The 23,758-nt window shown below is 36.4% G+C and overlaps 1 protein-coding gene across 1 annotated transcript; it reads left to right on the forward strand.

Annotated features, from left to right (window-relative positions):
* The first annotated feature begins 1,056 nt into the window (after positions 1-1,056).
* Positions 1,057-12,126, forward strand: LOC124368049. Its single transcript, XM_046825323.1, has 2 exons — positions 1,057-3,403; positions 11,979-12,126. The coding sequence occupies exon 1, from the start codon at positions 1,108-1,110 to the stop codon at positions 3,382-3,384; it is 2,277 nt and encodes a 758-aa protein (XP_046681279.1). The 5' UTR covers positions 1,057-1,107; the 3' UTR covers positions 3,385-3,403; positions 11,979-12,126.
* Positions 12,127-23,758: the final 11,632 nt, after the last annotated feature.

A 23,758-nucleotide genomic window follows, 5' to 3' on the forward strand; every position in this document is an offset into this window, starting at 1 on the left:
AATCGTTATATTTTGGATTTTAGCAAGTTCATCATCACACACAGTAGTCTTTAAACTTTTATGCGTAGGCGTAAACTTGTGATTTAAGGTATTTTCGAGATCTGAAGAAGAAGATATATATCAATTCTCGAAACGTGATGTTCTATTTTGTCGTATAATGATAGTAAAAGTAAAAAATTATTTTATACTTTCCAAGTTCTCACATGATATTTTAACAATTATTTATCTGAATGCTTGTTCAATTAAAATTTAATATGGTTTCCGTGAAGACCTTATGAATAATTGTAATATTCCATAATACTCACAATAACTCCATAATAATTCATGTGTAAAAATAATAGGTTTAAATTAATGTAGATTTTCAAACAGATTTATCTTCACTCGGTTGAATGTTCAAATGTAATCTGTGAACTATTAGGACAGACAAATTAATCAAACTAACGCGTAAAATTGCATCTATTCTAGCAGACATAAAGCATAAATGTTTGCACAATATTGCTGCAGCTTTGTTGGTTACAGAGATTCGATTGTTGTTTATTACAAGGGATTGATAGAAGCTTTTATGTTAACACCAGTACTAACAATTATGACTATTGTTTATTGCCTTTGAGGTTGAAATATTGATCGCGTTCTAGCACTGTTATACAAGTCGAGAGATTTGTAGGGTTTCTCAGAGTAGCTGAATTAGATCATTACGAATAAACAATAAACATTGTATGTGAGGAGTGGAGAAATGTATTTATCCAGAGTATAAACCAAGTTCAGTGATTCATGAATCTTATCTGTGAGTAATAATCTGTTGTCGTTAACTGATGTTTACTTAGATAGTTTAAAATAACATTGGAATGTCATTACGTCAGAGTAAACCGCATTGGTCCAGAATTGTTTACGCACGATACCGTTAGAACACGTCACTAACTGTTACGCAACTAAGGAGAGAGTTGAGCAGCAACTCCAGGAAACGAGCCGTGACGTAGGCGTGCACACTGATTCAGTTCCAAGGTCAATTGCTCGCTCAATGGCCCATTATGGGCCTAGACGTGTGGGGGAGGGGAGGGAGGCCAGATCACAATCAGTTGCAGTCGGTGACCAGACCTGTGCACAGTGATGCGGTTAAAGGCGAGTCTGTGTGTGTTCCTTGTGGTGGCAGTGATAGTGAGCGATGGGAAGAAGTCGTTTTCCTTAGGCAGGAGAAAAAGCGGAGGGAGCAGCAGGAGAAGCGGGTCTGTCAGCCAACCCAAACAGCCCGCTCCGGCGCCGGGAACTTCTCACACGGGATCGGTGAATACGAACTTCTTGAACTCCGAGAGAGCAGGATCTTCCCACGGATCGGGTTCTGTCAACACTCACTACCGGGGCAACCTCTTCGGCCAAGACCCTCCGAAACATAACGTGCCCCAAACCAACGGACCTATAGGTTTTGAGAAGGTAAATAATCCGAACCAAAATCTCGGGTTTGGAAAGGTAAATTCTGAAGTACAACAGAAGCCGGGAGGTTCGCACGTCCCTAGTGCTCCTGCGTACCCTGGAGGAGCATCTTACCCGGGGAAACCTCCTGCCGGTGCTCCGAACGGCCCGCCACCCGCTTACCCGGGTATCGGTTCCCCTGGTACTCACACTGGAGGTTACGAACCCCCACCGGCCTATCCAGGACGTCCGGTCAACGCTCCGCCCGTGTACTCAGCCAATAATCCCAACTATGGACAGAGACCACCGGGCCAACCAGGTGTAGGAGGATATCCTCAACAACAAGGTGCGTATCCTCAGAGTCCTTACCCCGTACAACCCGGGGGCTACCAACAAGGAAATTACCATCCACAGACTTCTTATCAAGGTCACAACATTCAAGGTCAACAAAACTTTGGCTACCCGAACACTGGCAATAATTTTGGCAGCTATCCACACGGTTATAACCAGGGTTTTGGATCCTATCAGGGTGGTGGCTTTGGTGGTTCGCATCCTGGAGGATACGGGCAATCCTATCCGGGCTATGGAGGTGGTTCTTACGGAGGGTCACCTTTTGGGCATTCAAACTCTTTCGGCGGAAGTCCCTTTTCACCGGGCTTTGGCGGTAACTCCTACGGTGGCTCTAGTTTCGGTAACCCTCATTACAGTCCAAACAATTTTGGATTTAGCAATAGCCCTGGGATTTTTGGATCACAAAAACAAAGCTGGTTTGGAGGTGGAGGATACAATAATTATGGGTACCATAAAAGAAGTCGATTTGGAGGTTTGCCAATTCCAATACCGATTCCGATCCCGATACCTTTCGGAGGATTCGGAGGCTTCGGTGGCCGCAGTTATAACCATCATGTACTGGACAGTTTTGTTAAGAACAAAACTATCAACAATTCAGACAATGAGACGACTTCTGTGTATATCTTAAACAATTCTACAGTGACACCGTGCACCACAGATCAGTTCATCTACGATTCCCTGAACGTCACAGTCATGTCCTGCACTGCCGGTAACTGCACCGCGATAAAAGTCTTCACGACCACCAACGTCTCAGGGGAGGTCTCCGAACACTCTGCCGCGATAACCATGTGCCTCGAGCCCAACGCCACTTACAGCACTCACGCCGACAACATAAATCCTACCGTATCTGACGTCCATCGCTACTGGATGAGGCTTTGCAAGGTCGGCAATACTGGCAACGTCACAGGAAACACCACTGAGACGGATAAAAGTGCAGTAGAAGTAGTCGAGACTATACTAAACGAAACCGTAGTCAGCGTTGATAATACAACTTTGTCTCCAGTACAAGTGAATTCCTCGGAAGTGGTAGAGACCACGACTGAAGCATCTGTGGTAGTGGACAGCTCAACAGTTGCGCCAACTATTTCGAATTCTACTCTCAACGAGTCTTCGCCACTCGTGAACTCAACCCTCTGTGAAGTATTCGATTGTTCTTGGATAGAGATGTGCTTGCCATCAATAGAGATTGTGGACCGCTGTGACCAACCCGAGTGTTCATCTACCAGGACGGGCTATCTATCCTGCGTCAGGATAAAGATGTGCAAGTCGCCTACCACTCCGATCAGCACGTTCGCCACTCTTAACACAACGATATCCAAGATCGACCAGTTCGATAACATAACCAGCGTCAACGACGTGGCTAACTTAACTCTGATATCCTACATTCCTCCTGAACTCCCTGCCAACTGTTCTGAAGGCGCATCGGATCCTGCATGCCAACCTCCATCGATCATCCCGGAGGAAGTTTGTGCACCATCCAACTCCACAGAGACCACTGGGGATGGATCGACGTCTTCGGGAGTCAATCCCTCCTGTGTCCCTCCTACTCCGATTCTTTTAGCCACCGACCCCTCCAGTGTAGACGTGACAACGACCGACCCTTCAAGTACGACCCCGATACGTTAAGGACTCCCAGAGCCTTAAGGTTAGTTTGCTACTATACAAGTTATACAAGCATACAAATAACACATATTAGCATAGAAAAATTAGCTTTAACTAATTAAATTTAAAATATGCACGAGTAGATCAGTGTTTTATAATAAATAACTCACACGACCAGTTGATGAATAGACCAAATATTGGCTAATACCGGCCACAATTTCATAACATGATGGATGGCTTCTTTGTCATCGCTAAAAATGACGTAGACGCCAATCAATCAGAATTTATGTCCAAGCATTGTCCCGTTTTTGCTGAACGTTGGCGTATTTCGCTAATGATTCATGTTTTTGCCAACACATGTGCACATTCCGCTTCCAGCACGTGTCGGGTACGTGTATAAAGAATTGGTTTGGATATTTTATTCAATACTCGCATAAAAAAAATATTGTTTACGAAAAATATTATGGAAATACTGAATGAGTATTTATGAGTATTACTCCCTTTAAGGAGTGCATCAATTCAAAACAGGATTATAAGATATAAATAAATATACTACTTAATGTTAGGGCTCATTAATTGAATCTTAATAGTAAACGAAATGAGTCAATAACAAGCAGTTTTTATCGTATTGGTCGTAACATTTTAATTAAGTGAAATATTTCTGTTAGTCATTAGGCTATAATCGTACAAAATCACACGAATTATTTTTAATTTCTATGATTTTATCATAGTAATGTAATCACACAAAGAAAATTTAAGTTGCATAATTGTTTTTAGCGATATGTCTGAAAATGATAAGAAATGTATAGTTTAAAATTTTATGTAAGGTGTAAGAAAGTTAAAACCCATATTTTTATAAATGATCGTACCTTTCCAACTAGTATCTAGGAATGTGCTTATACAAATATCCTTGTTATTAAGTCCATTCAGACTAGATAAATTTCATTCTACTCAAGCATTTGGACTTAAAAGAATTGGGTAAAGTTAATTTCGGCGAAAAAATTAATTATGACGAAAGCTTTTATAGAATTATAAATTCAAATAGTATTGTAGTAGAGCACGTTTAAAGGTGTACAAAGAAATACTATACACTTTTATAAAGACTGTTTTGGAAAAACTGATTGAAAATTAAGGATTATTGAGAAATAAAGGACCAGTGTCTTATGAACAATTATGGCCAACAATAACCCAGTTATGCGAATTAGATGAATTGTGTAATAGCATAATAATTGCAACTCGGTACTTGTTTTGTACATGAGATAACAGGTTTGGTTTGATATCTTGTCCTACACACACAGTATCACCAGTGTGTTGAGTTGTTAGCCACATTAAAGTGCAAACTAATCCAACCATAACCTACCTTAATATTTATTTTAAAATACATAAATTATTGATTTTAATATGATATTTTAATGTTTTTGTTTAATAACTCCGCAGCAACCAAGATCATTTCAATCTGTTCATGCATTACAGTGTGATACAAAATATAATGATTGAACTTTGTTGCCTTTATTAAAGATAAAAGGCATAGAAAAATATTACGTGTACAACTTATCTACTTAGTACTGATACATGATGCCGACAATAATTGCAGAATTCGTCATCTCTTGGCGACGAGATAAGAAGATACTGCAACGCACAGCAATGAACATTAAAAACACTTCTCTGTAAACTTAGTCCCAGTTGTACAGCATCACCGTCCACGGTCAACAGTTGAAAATACTTTAAAGTTAAACCTTTTATAGTAAAATCTCCAAATTTTACTGTAGTAATCAACTTCACCCATTTCTTTATATTCCAATGAAAAAAACATATTTTAACCGAACTCAGAAACGTTATAGATATAATTTAAATGAATTATACGTACAAAGACAGTTTGTTATTGTCTCATGAAATTACATTATTTTATAGGTAAATAATATTGACAATTATAAACGGGCGATAAGAAGACAATATGATCTGTAATACTTTTGTTATCCTACAAATTCGAGGTCACGTATTTCAGGAACTATTACGAATCACGAGGGGTTTAAAGTTATAGCTTAAGAATGTATCATTAAAAAGGAAGTAATAAAATAGTAACGGTTTATGTTAATTTGAGGTGCCAGTAGCAATACATATGAATATGTGATTTATAAATTTTTAGCGTTTGTCTTGATAATACAATAACATGGGGTCTATACTGTAATAAAACTGAAAGAAGGACGACTTTAAAAAATTGTTATCAGAAGAACACACAGAATAGGGATTGACAGGGATTAAAAATTTATTGATTACGACTTAAAAATTGTTATCAGAAGAACACACAGAATATTGATTGACAGGGATTAAAAATTTATTGATTACGACTTAAAAATTGTTTATCAGAAGAACACACAGAATATTGATTGACAGGGATTAAAAATTTATTGATTACGACTTAAAAATTGTTATCAGAAGAACACACAGAATATTGATTGACAGGGATTAAAAATTTATTGATTACGACTTAAAAATTGTTATCAGAAGAACACACAGAATATTGATTGACAGGGATTAAAAATTTATTGATTACGACTTAAAAATTGTTATCAGAAGAACACACAGAATATTGATTGACAGGGATTAAAAATTTATTGATTACGACTTAAAAATTGTTATCAGAAGAACACACAGAATATTGATTGACAGGGATTAAAAATTTATTGATTACGACTTAAAAATTGTTATCAGAAGAACACACAGAATATTGATTGACAGGGATTAAAAATTTATTGATTACGACTTAAAAATTGTTATCAGAAGAACACACAGAATATTGATTGACAGGGATTAAAAATTTATTGATTACGACTTAAAAATTGTTATCAGAAGAACACACAGAATATTGATTGACAGGGATTAAAAATTTATTGATTACGACTTAAAAATTGTTATCAGAAGAACACACAGAATATTGATTGACAGGGATTAAAAATTTATTGATTACGACTTAAAAATTGTTATCAGAAGAACACACAGAATATTGATTGACAGGGATTAAAAATTTATTGATTACGACTTAAAAATTGTTATCAGAAGAACACACAGAATATTGATTGACAGGGATTAAAAATTTATTGATTACGACTTAAAAATTGTTATCAGAAGAACACACAGAATATTGATTGACAGGGATTAAAAATTTATTGATTACGACTTAAAAATTGTTATCAGAAGAACACACAGAATATTGATTGACAGGGATTAAAAATTTATTGATTACGACTTAAAAAATTCCCTGGGGGAAAACACCTCAGGTACTAACAGCGAGTATTGTTTAAAATTTGCTCCGATTGCAACGTGTGGCATAAATCGCTGGAAATTTGTTTACTCAGGTTCGAAGGCAATATTTATGCATCTAAGTGTGAAAAATTGATTCCACAATAATGTTTTGCACTAGAGTGTATATAAATGTTATATAGCAACTCACAAACACACATTGAACGTTGTTCTTATGTAATACTTGTTATATAAGTGATATTGTTGGATTATTTTAAACTCATATTATGTCAGCAAATGTTATTTTCAACAGCTAACTAATAGTAACTTGATTCATAAGATTAAACTCAAATAAATAATGGAAAAAACGAAATAATCCAGGAGGCGAAAACCAATTTGTATTTTATAAGCACACAACTTGGTTTAACTTGAAATTGATAGAGCAATTTCATCTAAGAAAGAAATCGATTGTCAGTCGCGATAGGTTGGTGGAGGTCGAATCGGGCAGGAATCAAAAGGGTTAACAATTTCGCAGTTCAGGATTGTTCTTGTTTCTATGTAAACCATTCCTGTAAGGCCGATTGTTTCTGAATCATGATTTGCCTTACTGGAGATATGAAATTATTTAATTATGAATTATCGATATGGAAATTGATACGTTAGACTTCATTATCTAGGAAAAATAACGGTATAAATTTATGATTTGGGTCAAACTGGTTTTTTATTATATTTAAAAATTATGAATCGTCAATTGAGGTGATGTTATTTGAAGATTATGAGTTGTGGGGGAAAGTATACCCTTCCAAAAAGGTATTCGCATTCTGCTCTCCAAATTTCTGAATGGGCCCACACGTAGACATCGTGCACATAAATAAATCCCAGCCACATTTCTCTTTATGCTATTATTCAGAAATTAACAAATAAGTGGTAAAAATATTCCTTGGAGGAAATGAAATTTGACTAAATTGGAGGTTATGTTAGGACTATAAAGTCCTCTCTTCCACTTGGATGCAGTTCAAGCATAATATAGGTGAAACATATCTAATCAGATCCAAAGGAAAACGGGTGAAGATTAGGAAATGAATTCTACATATTTATATATGTGAATAATCTTATATAGTTTGTATGTATAAGATGAATGAGCGAAATACAAGTTATACTGATAAAAGAATCATTTACATAACAAATATTTTATTTGAAAACAAGTATATTGCCATTTTCTATGGTTTGCTCCATTGGTAGAGCGCAAACCTACTTTCCGTTCCCATCATTTGGCAGTTTGGCAGGATTTTAGGTATTTTCGTAAAATCGTGTATTCCTGCTCCGAACCACTCATCATCGCTGGACCAGCGTGGATCGTGTATCACACCTGATCGTTTAGCGGTAACAGGCTTATGTGATAAATCAGAGGCTGATCGCTTGCCAAACGTGGAGTGAACGAGCACAGAATGTTTACTGTAATTCTAAAGCGCAATCATAAAAACAAGAGCAAAATTCGAATGGTAGAATATTTAATACTTCATTATTTTAGAGGTAATATACATACATTATTATATATATATATATATATATATATATATATATATATATATATATACAACACAATTTATTATCACGTTAATCAGAATGATACTTACAATGAAAAATTTTAAATTCAATAACCAAAATTATATACAAACTTCTGGTACTGCAATGGGAACTAGAATGGCCCCATCTTACGCAAGTCTATTTATGGGCTTATTTGAAAAAGAATTTTTAGATACACAACGCTTAATACCTTTGAAATGGCTACGTTATATAGACGATGTTTTTTTTCATCTGGGATCATGGAGTCGATTCATTGACACAATTTCTTAATGATCTTCAAGATTTCTCTTCTTTAAAATTTTCATGGATATATTCTAAATCTAAAGTCACGTTTCTAGATTTAGATGTTTTTATTGAATCTGGATTTCTCCAAACTAAATTACACATAAAAGAGACTAACACCATGAATTACCTACATTTCTCCAGCTGTCACCCAATGTACGTCAAAAAATCCATTCCAAAAAGTTTGTCAGTAAGAGCAAAGAAACTATGCAGCAGCCAATCTGATTTCTTAAACTACATTGAAAAAATTGGGTAAAACCTTCAAAGATTTGGATTACCCCGAAAAAATTGTCAAAAATCAAATTAATAAACCGAAATGTCCAAAAAATTCATATGATTATTCAAAAGAACCTAAATTTATTACTCAATTCTTCCCTGGTCTACACAAAATTAATTCTATTATAAAAATTGGATTTAATTTACTTCAAATTTCCCCTGACACTTCAAATTTTATTTCAAAAGTACCTCGAGTAATTTTTAGAAGACCTCCAAATTTGAAAAACAAGCTTGTTAACACACTAGTTCCAAAATCTATCAACTATACAAGAAATGGATGTGATCCATGTAAAAAAATCACGATGTGGAACATGTAAAATTATGACTTCTTCAAGAGAATTCAATAGCAGCAGTACCGGAATGACCTATCCTATAATTGGCAAAATTGACTGTAATTCAAAAAATGTAATATACCAAATTAATTGTAAGTTTTGCTCCAAACAATATATTGGCCAAACATCGAACCATTTGAGAATCCGTATGACAGGGCATAGGTTTGACATATTCCATAAAGATGAAGATAAACCATTGGCAAGACACTGTCTAGAACACAAACAAGACAAAATTGAAGAGTGTTTTAAATTAAAAGGAATACACCAACTACCATAATGCCCTGATGAAAACTACAACAGATTAAAATTAAAGCACATGGAGCAAGCTCATCAAATTATGTTGAAGACAAAAAATCCATTTGGTCTAAATTTAAGGTAACTTTTTAAATAATTTTAAAACATTCAAAATTCGCCATAAATTACAAGTTGCATTCCACCCTTTATAAAAATCAACTGTTCCAACAAGATTGAATTAGAAAAATTTCACGTCAGCTGGACTTTGTCAAATGTTATGCACTGTGTTTACATTTATGTTTTATTAATTTTTGTTTACATGTTATAGTTCTGTATTCATTTTTATTTAAAACTTCCTGAAGACGGGGGTATTAAATCCCCCGAAATATAGAAGTGAAAAATAGTTCTTTTCTTTTCTTCTATTCAACACAGTGATTAGTATATATATATATATATATATATATATATATTGTGTGTAATATATTTAATTTGTTATAGTGTAACACAGGTAGTTATTTAATTCTACAAACTTGCGCTTTGTGTAGCAATAAGTTATGCGGACTAATTAGATTGCGAACGTGAATGTAATGTGTCCATTACCATTACGTTGTAAACACTACAAATTACGGAATACAATATTTTGAAGTAATTGTATATTCATAATGGCTTTATGATTGTATAATAAATAAAAATATTGCAATATCCGCTGCAATCTGACATCGTTGATAGTATCTGATTACTTGAAACAACAGATGATTATAGTAGCTGATAAAATAATAACAAGGAACAATTGAAAGCATGCCTTCATTTTACTAATTGGCAAGGAATAATTTATATACTATTTGCATTTCTATCTTTTCAGTGGTAGTGCTGGCGATCTGCACTAATTTCAATTAGTAGGATTATCAATCATAACGTATATCGATTTGGGCCCTTTCAAGTCAGTTTCCAGGTATTGATGATATAGGTCGCCTGTGATCCTGAGCTGTAAAATATTTCCTAAACCGAAAAGCATATACGTCCGACAATGACCAAACAACGAGGAAATTCTACAAAGAAGATGTTTTGGGTTAAAATAAATATAATTTGTGATTTTATCATTAGCTAACCCTTTCCTCAATTTTTATCTGATGCATAACAGTTCACAGTTTGAAATATATTCAAAATATTCCTATCTAAAATCATATGTATTCTATCAGAAAATAAAGTTTGATAGTACCCATCGTAATAATAATTTATTTCTTATAGACTTTACATGTATCAGGAATAGTCTGTACCGCTATACATAATGCAGCTAAATGCTAAATGTAATCTGAAAATGTGTTATTATCAGTGTAATAGTAAATCTGTCTGACTAATTGAAACTAAGCAACAGATAACAATGTCAGTACTCTGGATATGTTTTATTGGTATGATTGGGTGAAGCAAAGAAAATCAGGGAGAGAATAAAAACAATTTTTTTACAAGAAAGTCTTTAAGCTTATTTTTAAAAGATGAAAGGGAATGGATGGCTTTTTAAAAAATAATCTGACAATCTATTATAAACTTCCTAGATATTCTATTGATTTTCGGAACATGTTAAGTCAGTGATAAAACGAGTAAAATTTTATTCCGTGAATTTGTTTACTGCTTTCTTTTTGGTTGTTCGAAAAGTTAATTTGCGATTGAGAATGCCATTTGGGATTGGGTGGTCTGACGTTCATATTTTATATGACCCCATAATGGTCAGAATGCATAATCCAAAACTAAATATGTGACAGATTTTATAAAAAACTCCAGCTTGATATGTTTTACTCTTTGTTTACGAAAGGACAGTATTTGCATCAATACAGAGCGTATGGGTATGCTTCCTTTACACCCTTTTAACATATTTTTCACCGATCATATTCAGTTATTGTTTCTAAACATTGAGCCGGGGCTCAGTTTGGATATTTTGTCAATTTTTTCTCAACCTCGGCCACTTTTGTCAGTCTGTGGGGGGGGGGGGGGTGATTAAGTTACCTTATTGATTATTTTCTGCCTGGATGGACTGATTGGTCGAGGTCAGGTGGTTGACCTTGACTGATTACCGACCAGCTGTTTACCGGCAGCTGCTTCTGGTCGGAGCGGTCGGACACGTTCGGCAGAGGCGACGTGATTCTCTGTCTGTTAACTGGTCGTCCTGATACCCATGGCTGGCTAGTTCTCCGACTTTCGGCAGGGATTCAATAGGGTCCCCGTGAGTGCCGTCAACATGACTGGTGCGGCGAATCTGCCCAATGGAAACAGCACTGGTAAACTAAAATTGAATGCCCGCGCCCTGCCAGCGCTACTGTACCGTCATCTAACTGGACTGTCTGGGCTTCAATTCATCTTGAACAAGGTTGGAGCTAAAATGTTTTTTTTATGCTTTGCTCCGAGTTTGCGAGGGGCGCGCTTCCGAGACCTCCTGTTGCGGTTGAGGAGACTTCCGGTGAAGTCTAGTTTCGCTAACTCGGGACAACATGTGGAAATTAAAAAGGGAAAAGAAGCTACCCGAGGTTGACACAATAATGTCAATTACTATTATATCGATTTTATACTGATTTGATTATTTATCCATGAACAAACATTTTAAAATATCACTGTACAAACATGTTTTAGCCAGTAAATACACACACAACTAATTTAGTTTCTTATATGTTTCAGTTGCCATGTATTTGAGAATGAAACTGATATTGCATGAGCTGTGACTTGTCTACGAGAAGACGACCATGATCTACAGTCATTATTTGTACATTTTATACCATTGTAAACCGTAATCCTTATGAAAAATATAAGTTGTAAATTTTTCTAATCTGCATTTATTTATTCTATAACATTTTACTATTTGGCAATAGTTGGCATCCATTCAGTTACTAAGTTACTAAGGCGTACCCAGGGAGGAGAGGTTGGAGATTTAGATCACCCCGCACCCAATACAAATATTTAATCACAGTGTTTTTATTTTTATTTCTGTCGATATTAAAACTATAACAACAGTACATTACAGGGCTCGCTCCTGACTTGTTCGCGGAAAGATGAGTCCATCTGGAATCCGCAGGAGTTGACAAGACAGCCTCTATCACTGCCATACTTCCTGCTAGAGCAAGAAAGGCAGGGATTAATGGCAATGAACGCCTACAGGTCATTTCTGTGGACGGCTGATACTCTGTAACAGTTCACTCGATCTTCGTCGCTCTAAAATATAACGCTGTTGACGTAAATCGTGTAATTTGTTGAATTTTGTTGATAATGAGTGCAGATACTGGCAGTAGTAAATAAATTTTAAAACTATTTTAAAATCTTTTAAATTCATTAGCACACCGACTTTACATAAAATTGATTAACAGCGCATTCATGTAACTTATTTATTTTTAAAAGAATATTTTAACTATGTGTACTATCTCGAGGCACAGACGTATATAGACAATTATTGAGGGGGTAGTAGTGGCTGACAGACTTGGTGGTTTAAGAGGTATTAAATACCTTCCAAAAGTAGAGCTTCAGGAATATTATCAAGAGACATTTTTTAGCTTTAAGACCTCACAAGTGTGCTATATCTAAAAACGAACTACTGGGTGCGATTTGAATGTTTGTCTCAAAATTTGAGGGGGGGGGCTTAAGTGCCCTCAGCTCCCCTCCATATACGTCCATGTCTGAGGGAATATTTGACGTTCATCGCAATCAGCGGGGGTGGCCTGTATTTGTACTAATATTTGACTGAACGTTCATATGTCGCTCACTAGAGCGCGTCTATTCAAAGTAATTATTTATCAGTTATTTTTACGCTATTATTTACTATTACAGTGGGACCTTGATATGTCAATCCTCAATATATTGAATACCTTGATACATTGAATTCCCCTTTAAAATGTAATTTACTTCTATGCTAATTTTATGAAAGTTTAATGAAATAACCTCAATATATAAAATATTAACCCTTAATTGATTGATTAATTGAAAAAGTTTATTTTATCAAAATAGAGACAGACACCATAAATAAGAAAAAAGGGACTTTGCAAACGAGTTTGGTGTTGTCAGCGAATAGTCTCTCGACCATTTCTTACTACACATCTCCCGATAAACTCAACAGAGACTAAGTTATTACTGTTGTAATTGTGCATATATACAGGCACAACTATAGAAGTCTGACGATTTTGCCTTGATAATGAACTTCTATGTATCGAAGTCTCTCCCTGCTTTGATATATCGAACATTATTACATCGAAATTCTCGATATATACTTCCCCTTGAGTTTCGGTATATTGAGGTTCTATTGTGCTGGCAGAGCATTTGGCGTAGCGTCTATCATAAGTTATTGAACGAAATCCAGGTCTGACTGTTAGTACCCAGGATAACAGTTGAATTGACCTAGGGAGGTAGGGGTTGAAATTTGGGGTTAAACTTACAAAACCTTTACGCCGGCACTGAAAATGGTAGATATCGGTGCAATTAGAGTTCTAATAATCTATGTTTATCAAACAAGTGAGCTGGCCTACATTGGTGTCATAGGTTACCGTACCATGTTAGCGAGAAAAAAAAAACAGAAAGAAAAACAAGTGAATGAGTGTGATGAAGTATCTTTGTTGGTTTGGTTGATTCCATACAATGTTTGAACACATTAGGTTAATTTAAATTTCCATCTTAGTAAAAAGCTAAATTATTGAGACTTTTGACTTGTGCTATTGGAAAAATAGGATCGATGGAGCATATACCTCGTGTATGCAAATGGAGTATGTATTATAGTTCGAAACTTTGAAAATAACTAGACAAGTATGTACGAGTATATACCCATGAGTATATTTGTATGCGTACGGTAGTGCCCTTCTAACCGAGAAAACACTGCAAATTCAGCCACCCGAAAATCAGTAGACGTTTGCTATTTGATAATTAAATTTTTATTTATTTACATAGGGTTTCAGGTGCAAGTGGACTTCATTTTTGTCTACTTTGGTATGAAATATGAAAAAGAAAATGTTACTTGTAGTAATATATAAATATGTACCCTTAAAACGTGTTCATATATTAAAAGTTAGTCACTGCAAAGTTTAATTGGCTGAGTATTTACCGGAGTCTATCCTGAAAGTCGATGACGAAATCAGATTTCTGTCTTTATCTGTTTGTATGCACGGAAAACATTTGAATGAATTAGCTTAGAGGGTTGGAATTTGTTGTGATTCTTCTATCTCTAATTTTTTATATAAATATTCAAAATGGTAAACATCGCGGCACTGGGAATCGCTCTCCCGGCAAGGGCGTCCTTTGAAGAGCGAACGTGAGCCCTCATAGGCTGACCCAGAGTCTGGCGTGTTTTTAACTTAGTTTAATGATCAGTAACACGTGTTTTTTCATACTTATGTTTGAAACCCCATAATTAGAAAAGCAAAAAGGGAATTAAAATTATGTTTGTTTATCGCCGAGCGTCTGCTATGTCTACGGACGAACGTCAGATGATCAATAGTAATATGAATACGATTATCATACTATCATTTGTGTAGATGTATAAATATAATGTATAATATATTATATATGTATAATATAAATATATGTATAATATTTGTTTGTCATACAATACATATTTTGCGTAATACAAATACATGATTATATTTGTTGAAATAAATTTTATATTCTGGAAGCCTATTTTATAATCTATCAAATGAAGATAAAAAATAGTGGATGTTACAAAAAATCTTAAGATTTTTAAAAATTTATAAAGTTTTAAAATAGCGTCTGTTTCTTTACTGTTTTTGTCATTCGGTTTTCAAAAAGTATAGTGTACAATTAAATCTTAGCTAATTTTGAAGAGCATAACAGATAAAAATAGTATGCCCTAAAGGGCCGTAAAACTTCTAATTTTGAATAAAAGCGTTTTAAACCTTTTTACACGCCAGGTTGACTGGGGTTTTAGGAATATCACAAAATTCTCCAGTTGTGGTAACTCCTAATTTGTCATACCAGATATGCTTATGGGGGGAGGGTAGAAATTCTCAATATTTAACAATTTATATGTTTAATATTTCAGCGATGTCTAGAATATATTTAGATTTATAAATTTGTTTTGTGACATTTTAATGCATAAAATACATATTTTTAAAATCTCCCTTTTGAGGATCATAACTCACCTTCGTATCCATTTCCAAATCGATGAAAGTAAAGCGTCTGATGGATTGGAGGCCTAAAATTGAATATCAACTATCTATCTATTTTTGAATATGCTACAGTATTTGAATATGCACAACCTACTTTCAGAAGACCAATTCGGGTTCAGAAAGGATAAATCGACAGTAGACACGGTAGCAAGTCTGGTCGATTTGGTTGTAGAGGGATTTGAAAATCGTAGGTCTACCCTAGGTGTGTTCCTCGACTTGTCTAAGGCATTCGACTGTGTTGACCACAAAACCCTGCTCGAGAGACTGGAATTCTACGGCATCCGAGGCGTGCCACTCTTGTGGCTCAGATCATTTCTGAGCAACAGAAATCAAGTTGTCCAAATTTTAGACCAACTCTCCCAACCAATTCAGCTAAACTATGGGTCCCTCAGGGATCAATCCTCAGCCCAATCTTGTTTCTCATTTATGTCAATGACATTGGGACATCACTACTACATGGAACAATTGTGCAGCATGCTGATGACACGACTCTGTTTCAGTGAAAAGACAAAATCGTCACGATTATCACGTGATAATCTTAGCATGTTAGTACAAAAATACATGCTAAGTTTTTCTTAACAGAAGATTACAGAGTTTCTAACTTTAAATAGTGCAGCATAGTCCTAAATTCGAGGGTTTTAGGAATATCTTTGCAAAGTTATTGATATTTGTATTAATATTTTGTGAAATATCAATTTTGTTTCTAATTTTAGAAACTTTAGACGGAGAGAAAAATAGTGTTCAATAGCATACAGCAGTTTGTGATTTGTTCATTAAGCAGACTAAATAAAGCCGGAGCTATTTTGAATTCGTTTCTGACGCTATCAGAGATCACAATACCTGTCAAATCAAATCATATTTTATTGCATTTTTACAATTTTACATTGCATTGAAAATGTCAGTAAATCATTTTGCAAATAGTTTTCACACATGCCAAAGTTAAAACATTCACACATGCACCCAAACCTACACTTCCACACATTCACTCAAGCACACTCTCGCTGACTCCAGATCCTATGCCTCTCATAAATCCCAGCGGCTCATCATGAACTCATCGACAGAGTAGAACGCTCTAGACACCAATAGGCGTTTTATACGAGTTTTGAATTGGCTTTTATTGTTGGAGTTCTTTATACTTTCCGGGAGCTTATTGATTAATCTGACACCAACTTGTTGTGGCAGATATTGCGTAAGCGTCAGCCTGCGCTATTGGGCTCGATAGTTGTCCCTGCCTCTTGTTTCATATCGGTGAATGTCTTCACCGCGGACCATAGTGCATTTTGATTTGCAATACATGATGACGTCGTATATGTAGAGGCAGGGCAATGTCAGAAATTCAAACTCCCTAAAAGATTCCCTGCATGACTCTCTGTAATTTAACTTTCCAATTATTCCTTTTTGGAGTCTGTCGGATTTTACTTCTTCAGAGGAGCCGAAATTCCCTGCGTTACCGTTAATAGTTTTTTTCTGGATGAATCGAACATAAATAGAAGGTTTATAAAAAAGATTTTGAACACATCAAATAAGCGAAAAAGACACCACAATTGTCTGATTAAAAAACACTCAATAAACAACAAGTTTATAATTATTTTAAAACACTGAATAATGAAATAAGAAATTAGTAAATATAAAAATGAAGAAAGATTTCCCATTTCTTATATGAAATGAGTTATTGTAAATAAAAAGGTAACTGATTTTTTCACATACGTAAATTATAAATAACATTTGTGTTGACAATACTGCATTCAATTCCAGTGTTAAAGGGTCTAATTACAACATTGCCTAAAATTTCTATTTTAAATACTTAATTCCTCGTAATTTCTCGAGGACTGATAAAAATATTCTTCTCCATTTTCTATCCTCAAGGGAATTATCTCATAGGGCTATACATTTTAAATATAAACAAGAACCGATTGTGTATCAATAGAATCACATGTCCTACATTTACTGGACTATATATGTCGCGCATGGTTATTTCTAGTACACTACATACTGAATGAATTTAAAAAATGAAATATTCAGAAATGTGTAAATTGTAAACTAGGTTACATACAATCGACTGTTTTTTTATACATTCAAAATAGTTTTATTACATTTTTATTGTTACACTTAATATTTTTATCACTCCTGTAATGAATTAACATCAAACTAATCCTAACTTGGCAAAAAGTAACGAAAAGGTGTTGATAGGTTTAGTAAATAACCACACGCAAAATGTGCTTACACTGGATGGTTTTGAGTTTTCATGTAAGCGTAGGCTGTGAGTTGGGAAAAACATAATGGATAAGTTCGTACCATTAGGAGTGAAAACCTGATGACCCCATGTGGTAATGTTACTCGATGCAGAACTAGTCCCGTTGATAAAGGACATCGTGGCGTTATTTGGCTGGGAACTGGAGTTTGGAAGGAGACTGTCTGGAGGTTTGCATGTCGGCTCTGAGCAGTTACTAGAGCAGTTGGCCAGGATCAGCGGAGGAATATAAGGATTCAGCGTCAAGTTGGCAACATTTGCTGACAGTTGTGGTGATGATCTCAAATTGGTGGATATGTGATACGGGACTATGGATGGAGGTAAAAACACTAATATTGGTTGAAGATTTTCACGTGTTGACTTTTAAACAAGTCTTGTCACCTCTTCTTGTGAACGAACACTTCTTTTGGACATTGGCAGAAGGCGTGCAGGTCTCGATCCAGGAACATTTGAGGATCTCACAGTCCAGTTTCCCGTGCTTATCAGAACTTTTCTTGCAGACCCTCGTAAATTTGTGATGACTTCGAGAAATTGTAGGATTATCCTCAATGTCATAAGGGACATTTGGTATGAAGCACTTGGTAATACCGGCAGACAGTTGTTTGAGTTCCCCCGATACGCTGGTTGTCGTGCCGATTTTAATCGATGAGCAGTTGGCAACATTGCATGAAGTGATGTTGACATTAAGGGAGTCATATGTGACCAGATCTGTTGTGCAAGGAGTACTCGTGGGGTTTTTCAGGGCGAATGTTTTATTTCTCAAGACAATGTCTAACAAACGGTGAATATAACCGTGTCCTTGGTCTGAACCTGGTGTGTTCCACCATGGGACAGAATCTCCATAGGTTTTAAAAAATTAAATCGTTAGCATAAGACATTTCATTATTTTAATGAATATACAATTATTATTATGTGACGCATGCTATGCAATGTTAAAATTGTTTCTGGCAATAAAGTATATTGTATTGTATTGTATTGTTTCTATAAGTCCACTGATCTGTGCGGTCTGTGCGGCCTGTGCGAGCTGTGCGGGCTGTGCGGTCTGTGCGGGCTGTGCGAGCTGTGCGGGCTGTGCGGTCTGTGCGGGCTGTGCGGTCTGTGCGGGCTGTGCGAGCTGTGCGGTCTGTGCGGGCTGTGCGGTCTGTGCGGGATGTGAGAGCTGTGCGGGCTGTGCGAGCTGTGCGGGATGTGAGAGCTGTGCGGTCTGTGCGAGCTGTGCGAGCTGTGCGGCCTGTGCAGGCTGTACGGCTGTGCTCTGGTCGCTTTCGGCTTGAGCTCCACTTCCCACAGCCTGATCTCTCTCGATGGCCTCCCACCGCCTGAGCTCTGCCTAGCATCAGCGGAACTCACGATTACTGTCACTATCACCAACACAAACGTACACCACGCGAACCTCATGGTGTATGATGTCTCCTGCAAAAGCGTATGATGTCTCAAAATCAATTATTTATTCAAAAAACGTTTCTAAAACTGTATGGGGCATCATTAACAATAAACATCACGAATCCAAGCAAATCACAGTAAAAATTGGGGACACCCTAGTGAGTGATGCTTCTAGGGTTGCCGACGAGTTTAACGGATTTTTTGCGTCCGTTGCTTGTGGACGGGGCCCTCGTCCATCGCTGCCACAGAGGAATCCCACGCGCAGACAGAGTCCAACATCCTCAATGGCTCTGACTCCTGTAGTTGAGGAAGAGCTCGATAAAATCATACAAAAATTACCAGCTAAAAAATCAAATGATCTAGAATCGAGATCCATGTGGTTAATAAAACAATGCTCAAGGCATATCGTGAAACCACTGACTCAATTGGTCAATTTGTCTTTTAACTCAGGAGTTTTTCCCTCTCTCCTAAAAATTGCAAAAGTGCATCCAATTTTCAAGAAAGAAAACCCCTGTTCAATAAATAACTATCGGCCCGTCTCAATTTTGCCTGTATTGAGCAAAATATTTGAAAAACTTTTTCTAACGAGAATGCTTTATTTCTTAAATATAAACAACCAGCTTTCTGAACACCAATTTGGATTCAGGAAAAATAAATCTACGATAGATGCAGTGGTGAGTCTGGTTTATATGGTTGTAGAGGGACTAGAACGTCAGGATCACACATTAAGTGTGTTCCTTGACCTGTCTAAAGCATTCCACTGCGTTGACCATGAAATACTGCTTGACACACTACATTCTCATGGCATCCGAGGTGTGCCGCTCTTATGGCTTAAATCATTTTTAAGTCAGAGAACTCAAGTGGTCCAGATATCAAACCAACTTTCTAAACCAATTCAACTGAATTATGGAGTCCCTCAGGGCTCTATACTCAGCCCAATCCTTTTCCTGTTGTACGTCAATGACGTACATTCATCGCTGCTGCATGGTAAAATTGTGCAGTATGCTGATGACACGACTCTCTGTTTCAGAGATAACACACAAGAAGGTTTGGAGCTACAAACCTTTGTCGATATCAACAATTGTGTGCAATATTTCAATAGCCTCAACCTTCAAACGAATTCTTCGAAATCCAACGTGCTAAATTTCGCACTGCGTCCAATGGACTCCCAATGTGGGTCAGCCGTCATGTTGGCAGATTCCATATTGGAAGAAGTCTACTCCTCAAAATTCCTTGGAATACTCCTCGACCGAGGGTTGATATGGAATAATCACATTGACCATGTGTGTGCCAAACTGTCCTCAGGAATATATGTTTTGAGGTCCTTGGCCCGGTACTGCCCCAGTCAGGTATTGATTGCGGCATATTATGGGCTAATTCACTCTCACCTTTCTTATGGAGTGGTGTTGTGGGGGGCCTGTACAGGTAATAATTTCCTGAGGGTGTTCAAATTGCAAAAAAAAAGCAATTCGTATCATCGCAAAGTTGAATTTCAGAGAGTCGTGCAGGACAGCATTCAAAACTTTGCAACTGTAGACTTTGCCCAGTCTCTACATTTTAGAAACATCTTTGTTCTGTTTGTCTAAATGTGCCCTAACCAGGGGACGTGACATACACGGGTATGAGACTAGAGGCAGAGATAACTACCGTACTGGAAGAAACAGAACGGTGGTTTATGAGCACTTGCCTTCGCAGGCAGGTGTTCATTTTATCAACAGTTTGCCAAATTCTATTACAGACGCCCAAACGCCCAAGGCGTCAAAAGCTCGTCTTAAGCGCTTCCTCGTGTCAAATGCATTTTACAGCGTTGACGAGTTTCTGGCGTTTAACTGGGAGACCACCCAATTCGATGACTGACTCCAGCGCTGGAAGTGGGTTGAGATTGGCGATAAATGAATGAGACTGGAATGCATGAACATTATGTAAGTTTGGACGTGGTGGTAATGTGGAATGCGAGTCTTAAATTTATAATTAATTCTGACGTTTGCCATACACTGTGTAATTGTGACGAGCAATTAAAAATTTGATTTGATTTGACTCATCTCACTGATGTTTGTGTTCTAACTGACTGGTGCGGTTTATATACACTCACTGATAGTAACTGACCCCTGTTTGGACCCAGTTTTGTAAGTAAATTGCTCCATCTCCGCATGCTACGCTTATTGGTATTTCTCAAGCGTTTCAATGAAGGGGTCCATTTTAATCGAAAAGTTGTTTCTAACTAAACTGATAATGGTTCTTAGAATTCTGTACGGAAAGTTTAAATCTGACGTAAATCACATCACAACATTGCTCCTGCTCTTCCAATATTACTCGGTCCGAAATTTGTGTATAATTGAATAACAATAGTACTGCTATGGGTTAAAATACTAGAAGTGTTTTAAAACGACGAAATCGCCACGATACATTCAACATATCTGCATTTGATTGGTAATTTAATGTTGTGTATATGATGTGTTTTATGAACGTCCGTTTCAGTTTTCAGGTATTATTTTATCAGTGCCACTTTAATCGTAGAAATAAACATTTAGGTAAAAACTAAACGATCTGTTTGTGGTAGAACATGCTAGAAAGCGATTTAATCACTTAGAGTGTAAGAAACAAATAAGTGATCATGGTATACTGAGGTTGTTGCATCGCTGTTATTGGTTATTTTTTCGCTTCCCTGTACAATACTGATACAACAGTATCGGGCGCTACTTAAATTATTTGATTCAATAGTTACTCGTATATTTATATATTTAGCATTTAATAAGCAGCTATTGTTTCATGCTATTTGTTGAAGCCTGTTCTCAAACATAATTGAATTCATAATTCAGAATAATTGCAAAACTTCAACAGAGAGAGTCGTGCAGACCAGTATTCAAAAATCTCAAACTGTTGACGCTTCCCTGCCTCTATATTCTGGAAACATCTTTTTTTTAAATCAAAATGCGAGGTCATAAGAGGTAGTGACGTACACTCTTATGACACTAGAGGCAGGAATAACTACAGTACTGGAAGACACAGGACGGTGGCTTATGAACGATTGCCTTTGGCAGGCAGGAGTTCAGTTCGTCAACAAATTACCAAATTCGATCAAAAATGCCACAATGCCTAAGGCATTTAAACTCGTCTGAAAACCGCGCTGATCTCTAAAGCTTTTTATAGTACAGACGAGTTTATGGCAAACGATTGGGGGACCACCTAATTGGCTAGCCATGTGATTAGAGTGGGAAAATTATGTAATGAATGAGAATTTGGGTGAATGAAAAACTGAGGTAGGTCTGAGTGAGAGCCACTGTAGTGATGAATGCAAAATTTTGCTTTTAAATGTTATGAAGATTGCGATGCAATTTGTATTCTTTTTATGCAATAAAACATTGAATTGAATTGAATTGAACATCCTCAAAGGTTATGTTCTAGTTGTAATGGTCTTCTGGTCCAAATTGTTCCCGCGCACCAATAGTGTTTGAATTGTCCCGATCAAGAAAATACATGCAAACGTTGGTCTTTAAATTCAAATTTCAAATTCAAATTCAAATGACTTTATTTGTATTATATATACAAAAGGGCGAATTTAGGGCCATAAGGCCCTGTCTTACAATTAACCCTAATATAATAATATAGAACTTAAGTCAAATAAAACTACTACTGTACATTTAAAATAAAACAAAATTATATAATAAAGGTATCTTTAAGAATTTAGTATAAATACATTCATACAAAAAATTCATACACACATTCACTAGCACCCTATCCGTCCTCCAAAACCTACCCCAACTAACCCGTCGCTGACATCGTTTCTAGCAATTTAGCTTTCAGTAAGGCTGCAAACCGATTTCGACTCCCTACTGACTTAATATGGTTAGGAAGGGAATTCCAAGCTCGACAAGCAGTAACGACAAATGATTTGTTGTAAGTTGAGGTTCGATGGCGGGGAATAAGAAGCATTGATGAGGCCATTCTTGTCTCTCTTGCGCTCGTTTCAGAGATCAATTTGAATTTGTCAGCCAGATATATAGGCTCTCCAGAGTTAAGACTAGAATACACCAAAATAAGAATTTTTAATAATCTTGTATCGGCCAATTTTAGAATGGAATTTTGAATATAGGTATGCGTTATATGATTGTCACGTCTTAGATCAAATACAAAACGTAAACAGTAATTTTGGCATCGCTGCAATTTGTTAGCCAGATCCACAGTCATATCATTGATTATAGAGTTACAATATGAAAAATGAGGAAAAATCAGTGTTTTTACCAGTAAAAGTTTCACACGTTCTGGCAAGAAGTGCTGCATCCTCTTTAGTGAGTGAACTGAAGCAAACACCTTTTTACAGATGCCCACAACAGCATCACACCATCCAAGAGTTGTGTTCATAGTTAGACCCAAATTTTTTACTTTGTCACAGTACGGAAGAGAAACGTTGTTTACAGTAATTTTGGGCATATTATTTGTGTCTATATAGTTCTTTAGTCGTGAGTGAGAGATGACAATTGTTTGGGTTTTGTTTTCGTTAAGCTTCAGTCCGTGTTTCGTTGTCCATTCCACAAGTTTTTGAATGTCAAAGTTTATGTTGCGTATTGTCGTTTGTATATCACGGACCCCACAGTGGGCGTAAATTTGTAAATCGTCAGCGTACATGTGGTATCTAGTGAATGTAAGTACTGTACAAATGTCAG

Source organism: Homalodisca vitripennis, chromosome 8 (genome assembly GCF_021130785.1).
Source record: "Homalodisca vitripennis isolate AUS2020 chromosome 8, UT_GWSS_2.1, whole genome shotgun sequence".
Lineage (NCBI taxonomy): Eukaryota > Metazoa > Arthropoda > Insecta > Hemiptera > Cicadellidae > Homalodisca > Homalodisca vitripennis.